At 42.5% G+C, this 12,680-nt stretch overlaps 1 protein-coding gene across 3 annotated transcripts in view; it reads left to right on the top strand.

The window, feature by feature from the left end:
- LOC106607694 (interphotoreceptor matrix proteoglycan 2) overlaps positions 1-12,680 on the top strand; it is a 38,345-nt gene that overhangs the window by 10,589 nt on the left and 15,076 nt on the right. The window contains exons 7-13 of one of the 3 annotated variants that reach the window (XM_014204922.2): positions 264-413; positions 1,789-1,847; positions 3,965-3,985; positions 7,759-7,925; positions 8,005-8,066; positions 8,154-11,018; positions 11,592-12,636. In XM_014204922.2, coding sequence (XP_014060397.2) covers positions 264-413; positions 1,789-1,847; positions 3,965-3,985; positions 7,759-7,925; positions 8,005-8,066; positions 8,154-11,018; positions 11,592-12,636 — 4,369 coding nt within the window. Of the gene's footprint in view, positions 1-263; positions 414-1,788; positions 1,848-3,964; positions 3,986-7,758; positions 7,926-8,004; positions 8,067-8,153; positions 12,637-12,680 lie in introns of all 3 variants that reach the window. The other 2 variants (XM_014204918.2, XM_014204919.2) reach the window with 2 other exon arrangements.

Genomic DNA, 12,680 nt, shown 5'->3' with positions numbered 1-12,680 from the left:
AGAGCACATATGTTAGGGCCGAACCTACACCATAGCATAATGTTTTGCCAGGGAAAACGAAAACGGGTATTTCTTAAGTTCAGGTTGTCCCTCCCTATTTCAGTCTGTTTTCTTTCCTTTCGATGCTTAATGAATAGGACACTTTTGGCACCTAAATCAATAGGGCTCTTTTGGTACCTATTAAATAGGGCTTTTGGTACCTAATCAGTAGGGCTCTTTTGGTACCAAATGAATAGGGCCCTGTTTTCTTCCACTGTTTGTAGGACTCTGAGCTGCCCAACATTGTCCCGGAGAACCATGTGGAGGAGATAGTGGAGTTCAGCATTGACCTGGTGGACCCAGGCTACAGGGAACTACTAGACGACCCTGACTCCCCCCAATATGTTGACCTCTCTCATCACCTGCAAGACCAGGTGAGATAATAACCCTTGCTGTCATTGTCAAGCCAAATAGAATGGAAATGAGTGACAAGGAGTTGGCATGATGGGGCAAACAGACTGACACTCAGGCTAGTCGAGATACTGCACAGTAGCTGGAATAACGTATGGGAGGCCAGACTCTGTATACCCTCTTTATGTCCATCAGTAATTGTATTTATTTTTGTACCTTTATTTAAGTAGGAAAGTCAGTTAAGAACAAATTCTTATTTTCACTGTTAACTGCCTTGTTCAGGGGCAGAACAACAGATTTGTACCTTGTCAGCTCGGGGATTCGATCTTGCAACCTTTCGGTTACTAGTCCAACGCTCTAACCACTAGGCTACGCTGCTGCCCCGTAACGTAAATGTCCCTAAGACCAATGGGCTATCCCATTGAGGTACAGTTTATTCGGTGTCTTGATGTTTTTTTCTATATGTTTTTAATGTATGCACAGTGCCGCAAACAACATTTCCCATTGGAAATAAAGTCATTATCTTATCAGTGTAACACGATCAACTAACAGATACAGGAACCTGATGCTGTACAGTGTGATCTGTGACACGTTGCTACATGCTAAACATACAAATCATTAAAATCCAGACAGAAAATATTTACACAAGAAGCAACCTAATATCACACAGTCAACCTCTCATTTCATTTAGTAAGTTCACCCTTCTGCCATTCTCACTGTTAAACATCGCACAGTGTTCAACACAACGGCTCTTTAAATATTGTTTTTAACAAAAGGTCAGAAAGAAAACTAATCAAAGAGACCAAATCCCATGTCTTCATCTGACTCCTGACATCTGACTCCACAACCCACAACATGGGTTGTGGCCCTCTGAAGGGGTTCATGGTAAAGATAATTATAGAATGCCACAGGATCATGAGTCAGAGGAAAAGAAAGCAAATTACTGAGTTGCACTTGGACAGTCAGGGCTGGATTCTCAACCTGAATACACCAAAGTTCAGTCCCGATCTCCACCCTTCTCCCGAAATATGCACTTGCGCATTTTCTCGCATTGGATGTTACAATGGCGGAAATTCAATGGACTCTCAAAGCTGGGCACAGACGTCAATTCAACGTCTATTCCACGTTGGTTCAAAGACATTTCATTGAAATGACGTGGAAACAACATTGATTCAACCAGTGTGTGCCCAGTGGCAAGTGTCTGCTAAATGTGAGTAACTAAAGTTAGAGATATATGAGTGTAAGTGTCCCGTTCATACATTCCTGACTTACAGTACTTCAGATATTCTCAGACTACATTATGAGAGCTGGTAACCAGTAACATTTGTGCCAACAGAAAATGCCATCATATTTGATTCTGTAATAAACAAGTTTAATTTAGTCTGTCTTTTTCAACAGATGCTCCATGTTTTTGACAAGCTCCCAGGATTTAAAGAGATCAGTGTTTTGGGAATCAGGTAAGTCTGTGGCAGACATGAATAATCACATCTGGTGCCTTCGAGCTTAATTCCAACATTTTGGAGAGCTAATGAAAAAAGCAATAGATTAGGTGAGACAGATGAAAGCCAGGTGAAAGCTGGTAGCTCCACCAGTAGAAGTGAAGCACAGCCTCTCACTGTTCTGAGAAATTCCTCTCAGACTCAATTTATTTCATCGGACCTTAACTACGTGTTGATTTGGAATGGACTCTGGATTCATTTGAATACATAACAAGCCCATTCCCACCTAGCTGAAATGCAGTCAAATGCCAGGAACAGAAAATATTTGAGTGCCTTCCAAGCCATTCTGTCATGCTACAGGTTGTGCTCCTGGCTATGCTGACTGTAATAAGAAAACTTTAGTCATTAGTGTGAACCACATGCATACCAAAAATACATCTTTCCTTTGAAGGTCATTACAGTGAGGGGAAAAAAGTATTTGATCCCCTGCTGATTTTGTACGTTTGCCCACTGATAAAGAAATTATCAGTCTATAATTTTAATGGTAGGTTTATTTGAACAGTGAGAGACAGAATAACAACAAAAAAATCCAGAAAAACGCATGTCAAAAATGTTAGAAATTTATTTGCATTTTAATGAGGGAAATAAGTATTTGACCCCGTCTCAATCACAAAGATATCTGGCTCCCAGGTGTCTTTTATACAGGTAACGAACTGAGATTAGGAGCACACTCTTAAACGGAGTGCTCCTAATCTCAGTTTGTTACCTGTATAAAAAGACACCTGTCCACAGCAGCAATCAATCAATCAGATTCCAAACTCTCCACCATGGCCAAGACCAAAGAGCTCTCCAAGGATGTCAGGGACAAGATTGTAGACCTACACAAGGCTGGAATGGGCTACAAGACCATCGCCATGCAGCTTGGTGAGAAGGTGACAACATTTGGTGCGATTATTCGCAAATGGAAGAAACACAAAAGAACTATCAATCTCCCTCGGCCTGGGGCTCCATGCAAGATCTCACCTCGTGGAGTTGCAATGATCATGAGAACGGTGAGGAATCAGCCCAGAACTACAAGGGAGGATCTTGTCAATGATCTCAAGGCAGCTGGTACCATAGTCACCAAGAAAACAATTGGTAACACACTACGCCGTGAAGGACTGAAATCCTGCAGCGCCCGCAATGTCCCCCTGCTCAAGAAAGCACATATACATGCCCGTCTGTAGTTTGCCAATGAACATCTGAATGATTCAGAGGACAACTGGGTGAAAGTGTTGTGGTCAGATGAGACCAAAATGGAGCTCTTTGGCATCAAATCAACTCGCCGTGTTTGGACGAGGAGGAATGCTGCCTATGACCCCAAGAATATCATCCCCACCGTCAAACATGGAGGTGGAAACATTATGCTTTGGGGGGTGTTTTTCTGCTAAGGGGACAGGACAACTTCACCGCATCAAAGGGACGATGGACGGGGCCATGTACCGTCAAATCTTGGGTGAGAACCTCCTTTCCTCAGCCAGGGCATTGAAAATGGGTCGTGGGTGGGTATTCCAGCATGACAATGACCCAAAACACACGGCCAAGGCAACAAAGGAGTGGCTCAAGAAGAAGCACATTAAGGTCCTGGAGTGGCCTAGCCAGTCTCCAGACCTTAATCCCATATAAAATCTGTGGAGGGAGCTGAAGGTTCGAGTTGCCAAACATCAGCCTCGAAACCTTAATGACTTGGAGAAGATCTGCAAAGAGGAGTGGGACAAAATCCCTCCTGAGATGTGTGCAAACCTGGTGGCCAACTACAAGAAATGTCTGACCTCTGTGATTGCCAACAAGGGTTTTGCCACCAAGTACTAAGTCATGTTTTGCAGAGGGATCAAATACTTTTTTCCCTCACTGTATATCTTTAAAAGTCATTATATCTTTACATTCAAATACAAAAGAATACATGTCACGAGTGAAAAGCACATGTTTGTGATGACACCCGACCAGCAATGAAGGACGTTTTATTTCCTTTGTAGATGATAAATCAATATATCACATACTAATGGCTGACAAGTCATTATATCACATACTAATGGCTGACAAGTCAATAAATCACATACTAATGGCCTCTTTTCTTCCCCCTCTCCAAATCTTAGCGAGGCCCATGGGAGTGAAGGGTAATTTAATTACTGTGATGAGAGCCATCTTGAGTGGTAGCTGCAGTTTCCCTCTCTGTCTGTGCTTGTCCCTGCCAGTCTGCTGCTCTGCTCAGTGTGTATCTGGATCTATCACAGGACCCAGGGAGAGAGGGATCAGATAACCTAAGAGTAAATCCATTTCAATTCAATCACTTTTTGACAGCATCCCTTTTGATTTAAACAAAACTTTCGAATACATGTTTGTCCATGGAAGAATTGGACAGAAAGGGACTTTTTGGAACTCAATGCCAAAACATTCAGGAGATAAAGGTGCTCAAAGTTTACCCCTTTTGCATACCCCACCAAACCACGAGACATCCATGTCTTCATCACATCTTCAACCTACGGTTGAGTTTCTTTTTATAAAAACATGAATTATCTAAAAATTGATAAACTACGATTTTTTTCATATTCGCATGTGTTGTAGCTTAGACCTTACTTTACATCATCTGAGGTTTTTATGTTGTGCTTGCAATTGGTTGAGACACAACGTGCTCTTAAAAACAGGCTGGGTTTAATTTCAATTATAGAAATATAATTAATAGAATGGACCTATATATCCCCTCAGACCACTGCCATTAACTGATACACCGTTGACATTTAAATTGAATTGAAATGTTAACTTCTAATTACAACCACAAAGATGGCCCCCGGTCCACCCACCATCGAATGTCAACTTAAATGGTCTATTCTATGATATATATTTCTATGATTTCAATAGGTTTCCTATGGAGGATTGAGAGTATAATTTAAAACAACAGATATTCCCATTCAAGTCAACCTTCTCTGATATGTGTGGACCTCCAACCATCTTTGTGGTACCATTTGAAAGTTGAAATTTTATTCCCATTTTATTAGCCAAAACATGACACCCACCCTGGATTCAAGAGCATGTTGTGTCTCAGCCGATGGCGGGCACAACACAAAAACCCCAGATTATTTAAAATAGGGTCTAAGCTACAACATATGTGAAGATGAAAAAAATAGGATCAGCTTTAACATTGCAGATAGATTGTGGCTTCTATCAATGTAACCGTCTGCATAATTTCCAATCACCCATATACATTTAAATTTACATTTAAGTCATTTAGCAGACGCTCTTATCCAGAGCGACTTACAAATTGGTGCATTCACCTTATGATATCCAGTGGAACAACGTAAATTCCGGACTATAAGCCGCAACTTTTTTCCCAGGCTTTGAACCTCGCGGCTTAAACAATGACGCGGCTAATATATGGATTTTTCCCGCTTTCAATTTTTTTTTCTCCAAAAAACACATTCTGTGACGTGCTCAGTTTTTTGGCGGCATGAAGCTTTCATTAGACCAATGAAATTGCCGAACGGGTTAAGGTCAAACAACTTTTCTGTTTACTGTTTAGATTAAATCGAGCGCTCTCAAACTTCCCATCATTCTGATTACGGTAGTCATTTTGTCACCCTCATCATGGCAAAGACACGGAGAAATGCATATGATGCAGCTTTCAAGTTGAAGGCGATTGATCTGGCTGTTGGAAAAGGTAATAGAGCTGCTGCACGAGAGCTTGGTCTTAATGAGTCGATGATAAGACGTTGGAAACAGCAACGTGAGGAATTGACTCAGTGCAAAAAGACAACTAAAGCTTACTGCAAATTTTTTATTTTTTGTTACAAGCCGTGTTTCGTTAAAGCCCATTTATTTTTGTTACAAGCCGTGTTTTGTTAAAGCCTGTGTAAAGTTAATTTGTTTCAATGTACCGGTAGGCACCTGCGGCTTATAGAAATGTGCGGCTTATTTATGTTCAAAATATATATTTTTTTTTTTATTCAGTGGGTGCGGCTTATATTCAGGTGCGCTTAATAGTCCGGAAATTACGGTATATATAGTTTTGATAATTAACGTTTAAGAAAAAAGAAAAAAAAGACATATTTATCCAAATAAAAATAAATCAAGAAATAATACAATTGTTTGTTTAACAACCCTGTTTGTAAGCTTTCAAATGATGTTAACCTCAACCATTTATATTTTCCATTAATGAAGACATGAATGTCTCATGCTATGGTGGGGTATGCAAAATAGGTAAACTTTCAGCATCTTTATCGCTTCAATGTTTTGGCATTCAGGTCCAAAAAGTCACTTTCTGAGCACTTTTACAAATCACAAATATGTATGGAAGGTTTCGTTCAAATCAAAAGTGCTGCTTTAAAAAAGTGATTGAATTCAAATGGATTTTCCCCTAAACAAACAGCAACTCGGCAATAGAGATTAATAGAGAGTAATGGCGTCTTTTTGTAGGCACTAACTCTGCTATGGTTCATTGAACAAAGCCTATGTCAAAATTGAGTTTTTGTAGAGTTTTTTTTTTCATAAAGATTGCTTAGGAGATCATATTTTCGTTTTGTTCTATGCTATAATCTTCATCAGCTAACATCACTATTTCTGAATTTTGAAGCATTTGTGAAAATGTAAAAAATAATAGACAAAGTCTTCATAATTCATAAAGGTCATGTTAACTGACTGATGTTATCTCATAGAACAAAACATATAAGATCTCATAAGCCGGTTTTAACCTCAGACCTTATTTTCGGCATTTATTCCAAAACCTTATTCTTTCGCCATTCATTTTGCCCATGGGAATGGCTGAACGAACCAGAGGTAAATCATTTCTGGTTTTTAGGACTACATGCTGGCGAGCTCTATTACTCAGCTGTTTTTGCACTGCAGCCCTGATGGGTCAATGCATCAACCAGGACATTGTTGAGAAATGACGACCAAAGTCAGCTGAAACAGGGACTCATTTTTCTCCCCTTCTGTAGCTCATTTAAAGGGATACTTTGGGATTTTGGCAATGAGGCCCTCTATCTACTTCCCCAGAATCAGATTAACTCGTGGGTACCATTTTTATGTCTCTGTGTACAGTATGAAGGAAGTTAGAGGTACTGTAGTTTTGTGAGCCAATGCTAAGTAGCATTAGCACATTGACTGGAAGTCTATGGTTTCTGCTAGCATGCTAGTAGCACACCAGTAGATTTCCAGTCATTGAGCTAATGCTAGTTAGCAATTTCTTTAGCGCTACTTCCTTCAAACTGCATGCAGACATAAAAAATGATATCAACGAGTTCATCTGACTCTGGAGAAGTAGATAGAGGGCCTTGTTGCCAAAATCACAAAGTATCCCTTTTGGGTTAACAAGGTTTTCATAGGCTTCTTCATCTTAGGATGGAAGGCAAGTAAGTAGTGCAATACAAAGCCCTGTGTGAATAGAATAATTGCTGAGTTGATCCCTCCCTAATTTGCGGGCCCTGTGGTGGCCAGTGCTGTCACATGCAATAATATCCATGCCCGTTAGTGGCTCGAGCCCGCTTCACTAATCTGATAAAGGATACACAACTCATTCGACCTTGGCATCTTCACTATTCACAAAAACAAAAAGGAAAGAAATTGATGTATCAACATTGATGTATCATTGCTATTAATCCTATTGAACTAATATGTTTACCCTCCGGCTTCTGCATTGACAGAGCTGAATATTGATACATTTCTGATAGTGTCATTAAAATCTGCAAGAAAAAAGTGGTTGATTTCAATGCTCTGCATTTCAAGTATACTACTTTTCAATTGATCTTGTATCTTGACTCTCCAATTCTTAAACCTGCCAGGGGATTGCTTTGTTTTTAGTTGATAGTTAATTGCTTAAAGTGTATATAGATCTGTATAATACAGTAATCACCAACTACTCTTATTTTCTCTCATACAATATATTCTTCTTTTTCAGACCTGGAGGAGTGACAGTGCACTATTCTCTGGTCTTTCAGACAATTTCAGAGGATAACACAGGGACTCCAGTGTCAGCTGTGCCCAGCCTGCGGGAAATGGTGGCCAAGGCTTTGAGTGAAGAGGCCTCTCTGCCAGTGGATCTACAGTCATTAAACTTTGAACCAGGTAGCCAAATCACTGTGAACAAGGTATGTTATATTTTTGAAATACATGTTTTGCATCATTGTTGTACGTCTTTCCACAGTAAAAGGGATTCCACCAACTACAACACCTGTTGAGGAAGCTGTCGAGGAAACGATTGAAGATGTAAGTACTGGCTTATTAATCTAGACTACCAATGGTAAAATACCATACTTTGCATCAACATGCTTTTTTTGTCTGTTTCATCAACAGTCCAGTGAGCCAGCTTTCCACAACGATCTGGACATATCCACAGATGAGCCAGAGATTGCCATGGAGAAGCCTCGTCTGGATGTTCCACTTGGCCCTGTGGAAAAGGAAAATGCGCTCGTCACCCTCCTGGACTCTACAGATATTCCAGATAAAGAAGAAGAAGCAGCACCACCAGAGAGAGGAGATGTGCCCTACATCTACAAGGATACTAGTGATGAATTAGTGGAGAGTGAATCTGAAGCAACAACTGAACCAGAGGAAGAGGTACCATTTATCACACACATGATTGAAACCATTCAAGCCATTGATGAGGGAACTGGTGAGCTTGTAAGAGACTATTTCCCAACCTCTCCTGCTGAGGAATACCCTGAGCCACCTTTTGGTAATTTAGTCCCTACTAATGGGTACCCTGTTTTACCCCATGAGGATTTGGATATTACCTCCGCTCCTGAAATAGAAAGTATAGAAACTAATGCTCCAGCTAAACTCCTTCCTAACTTGATATCAGAGGAGGAGGCTGTTGTTGAGAAGGAGGCTGAGCCTACTCCAACCACTCAGATTAAGTTTACCACAGCCATTGCCACTGAGGAAGAGGTTTCTAACCCTGGATTACCTATGACAAGTCTCTCAGCCATCACAGATCAGCCTGCCACTGAAGCAATAGAGGACTTTGAAGTTGAGGAGGATATTATCCTTATTCCGATTGAAGGGGAAGAGGTTGAGGAACCAGAACCTGAGGAAGAGGTAGTTGAGATCTCGGAACCTGAAAAAGAGGTAGTTGTGGAACCAGAACCTGAGGAAGAGGTATTTGAGGAACCAGAGCCCAATGAAGACGTAGTTGAAGATCCAGAACCTGAGGCAGATGTAGATGAGGTCTTGGTAGTTGAGGTCTTAGAACCTGAGGAAGAAGTAGTTGAGAACTCGGAACCTGAGGAAGAGGTAGCTGAGGAACCAGAACCTGGTGAAAAGGTAAATGAGGTCTCGGAACGTGAGGAAGAGGTAGTTGAGGTCTTGGAACCTGAGGAAGAAGTAGTTGAACCAGAACCTGAGGAAGAGGTAGTTGAGGTGTTGGAACCTGAGAAAGAGGTTCTTGAGGAACTACAAACTGAGGAAGAGGCAGTAGAGGTCTCAGAACCTGAGAAAGAGGTACTTCAGGAACCAGAGCCCGAGGAAGAGGTAGTTGAGGAACCAGAGGAAGAGGTAGTTGAGCTCTTGGAACCTGAGGAAGAGGTAGTTGAGAAACTAGAACCTGAGGAAGAGGTAGTTGTGGAACCAGAAACTGAGGAAGATGTATTTGAGGAACCAGAGCCTGAGGAAGAAGTAACTGAGGAACCCGAACTTGAGGAAGAGGTAGTTGAAGAACCGGAGCCCAAGGAAGACACAGTTGAGGAACCAGAACCTGAGGTAGATGAGGTCTTTGTAGTTGAGGTCTTGGAAACTGAGGAAGAAGTAGTTGAGAACTTGGAACCTGAGGAAGAGGTAGCTGAGGAACCAGAACCTGGGGAAAAGGTAGATGAGGTCTCGGAACCTGATGAAGAGGTAGGTGAGGTCTTGGAACCTGAGGAAGAAGTAGTTGACAAGCTTGAACCTGGGGAAGAGGTAGTTGAGTTGTTGGAACCTGAGAAAGAGGTACTTGAGGAACTACAAACTGAGGAAGAGGTAGTTGAGGACTTGGAACCTGAGAAAGAGGTACTTGAGGAAATAGAACCTGAGGAAGAGGTAGTTGAGGAACCAGAGGAAGAGGTAGTTGAGCTCTTGGAACCTGAGGAAGACATAGTTGAGGAACTAAAACCTGAGGAAGCGGTAGTTGAGGAACCAGAGCCTGAGGAAGAGGTAGTTGAGGAACTAGAACCCGAGGAAGAGGTAGTTGAGGAATTAGAACCTGAGGAAGCCGTAGTTGAAGAACCAGAGCCTGCGGAAGAGGTAGTTGAGGAACTAGAACCTGAGGAAGAGGTAGTTGAGGAGCCTGAGGAAGAGGTAGTTGAGGAACCAGAACCTGATGAAGAGGTAGTTGAGAAACCAGAGGAAGAGGTAGTTGAGGAACCAGAACCTGAGGAAGAGGACGTTGAAGAACCAGAACCTGAAGAAAAGATAATTGAGGTTTCGGAACATGAGGAAAAGGTAGTTGAGAAAACAGAAGAAGAGGTAGTTGAAGAACCAGAACCAGAGGATGAGGTATTTGAGGAACTAGAACCTGAGGAAGAGGTCGTTGAGGAACTAGAACATGAGGAAGTGGTTGTTGAGGAACTAGAACCTGAGGAAGAGGTAGTTGAGGAACTAGAACCTGATGAAGAGGTAGTTAAAGAACCAGAGCCTGAGGAAGAGGTAGTTGAGGAACCAAAGCCTGAAGAAGAGGTAGTTGAGGAACCAGAACCAGAGGATGAGGTAGTTGCAAAACCAGAACATGAGGAAGAGGTAATTGAGGAATCAGAGCCTGAGGAAGACATAGCTGAGGAACCAGAGCCTGAGGAAGAGGTAGTTGAGGAACTAGAACCTGAGGAAGAGGTTGTTGAGGAACCGGTAGTTGAGGAACTAGAACCTGCGGAAGACGTAGTTGAGGAACTAGAACCTGAGGAAGAAGTAGTTGAGGAACCAAAGCCTGAAGACGAGGTAGTTGAGGAACCAGAACCAGAGGATGAGGTAGTTGCAAAATCAGAACATGAGGAAGAGGTAATTGAGGAATCAGAGCCGGAGGAAGACATAGCTGAGGAACCAGAGCCTGAGGAAGAGGTAGTTGAGGAACTAGAACCTGAGGAAGAGGTTGTTGAGGAACCGGTAGTTGAGGAACTAGAACCTGCGGAAGACGTAGTTGAGGAACTAGAACCTGAGAAAGAGGTTGTTGAGGAACCAGAGCCTGAGGAAGAGGTAGTTGAAGAACCAGAAACTGAGGAAGAGGTAATTGAGGTCTTGGAACATGAGGAAAAGGTAGTTGAGAAACCAGAAGAAGAGGTAGTTGAGGAACCAGAACCAGAGGTTGAGGTTGTTGAAGAACCAGAATATGAGGAAGAGGTAATTGAGGAATCAGAGCCTGAGGAAGACATAGTTGAGGAACCAGATCCTGAGGAAGCGGTAGTTGAGGAACTAGAACCTGAGGAAGAGGTTGTTGAGGAACTAGAACCTGAGGAAGCGGTAGTTGAGGAACTACAACCTGAGGAAGCGGTTGTTGAGGAACTAGAACCTGAGGAAGAGGTAGTTGAGGAACTAGAACCTGAGGAAGAGGTTGTTGAGGAACCGGTAGTTGAGGAACTAGAACCTGCGGAAGACGTAGTTGAGGAACTAGAACCTGAGAAAGAGGTTGTTGAGGAACCAGAGCCTGAGGAAGAGGTAATTGAGGACCCAAAGCCTGAGGAAGAGGTAGTTGAGGTCTCAGAACCTAAGGAAAGGGTAGTTGAGAAACCAGAGGAAGCAATAGTTGAGGAACCAGAACCTGAGGAAGAGGTAGTTGAAGAACCAGAAACTGAGGAAGAGGTAATTGAGGTCTTGGAACATGAGGAAAAGGTAGTTGAGAAACCAGAAGAAGAGGTAGTTGAGGAACCAGAACCAGAGGTTGAGCTTGTTGAAGAACCAGAATATGAGGAAGAGGTAATTGAGGAATCAGAGCCTGAGGAAGACATAGTTGAGGAACCAGAGCCTGAGGAAGCGGTAGTTGAGGAACTAGAACCTGAGGAAGAGGTTGTTGAGGAACTAGAACCTGAGGAAGCGGTAGTTGAGGAACTACAACCTGAGGAAGCGGTTGTTGAGGAACTAGAACCTGAGGAAGCGGTAGTTGCGGAACTAGAACCTGCGGAAGAGGTAGTTGAGGAACTAGAACCTGAGAAAGAGGTAGTTATGGAACCAGAGCCTGAGGAAGAGGTAGTTGAGGAACCAAAGCCTGAGGAAGAGGTAGTTGAGGAACCAAAGCCTGAGGAAGAGGTAGTTGAGGAACCAAAGCCCGAAGAAGAGGTAGTTGAAGAACCAGAACCAGAGGATGAGGTAGTTGAAGAACCAGAATATGAGGAAGAGGTAATTGAGGAAACAGAACCTGAGGAAGAGGTGGTTGAGGTCTTGGAACCTGAAGAAGAGGAAGTTGAAGAACCAATGCCTGAGGAAGAGGAGGTTCAAGAACCGGAGCCTGAGGAAGAGGTACTTGAAGATCCAGGACCTGAGGAAGAGGTAGTTGAGGTCTCGGAACCTGAGGAAAAGGAAGTTGAAGAACCAATGCCTGAGGAAGCTGAAGAACCAGAACCTGAGGAAGAGGTAGTTGAGGAAACACAGCTTGAGGAAAATATTAGTGAGCCACCAGCTGAAGAAATTAAAATCATCCAACCTGTGGATTCTTTAGAGGACACTCTATTTGGAGAGGAAACTGATCCTGTTGAAGAGGACAATATTGCCCCAGTAGAAGACCAGTCAGCTGAGGAGGACATGAAGGAACTGTTGCCTGAATACCACGGGTATGAGGACAGCTATCATGAAGAAGCTGTTGATACTGTGGAAGAAACAGGTGCGTAATGCAGGTTATAAAGGCTGTTATAGACCAGTAAAGAA

The sequence above is a fragment of the Salmo salar genome, chromosome ssa06 (assembly GCF_905237065.1).
Source record: "Salmo salar chromosome ssa06, Ssal_v3.1, whole genome shotgun sequence".
NCBI classification, from domain to species: Eukaryota; Metazoa; Chordata; class Actinopteri; order Salmoniformes; family Salmonidae; genus Salmo; species Salmo salar.
The sequence above is the reverse complement of the archived record's forward strand: the minus strand, read 5'-3'. Positions and strand labels throughout refer to the sequence as shown.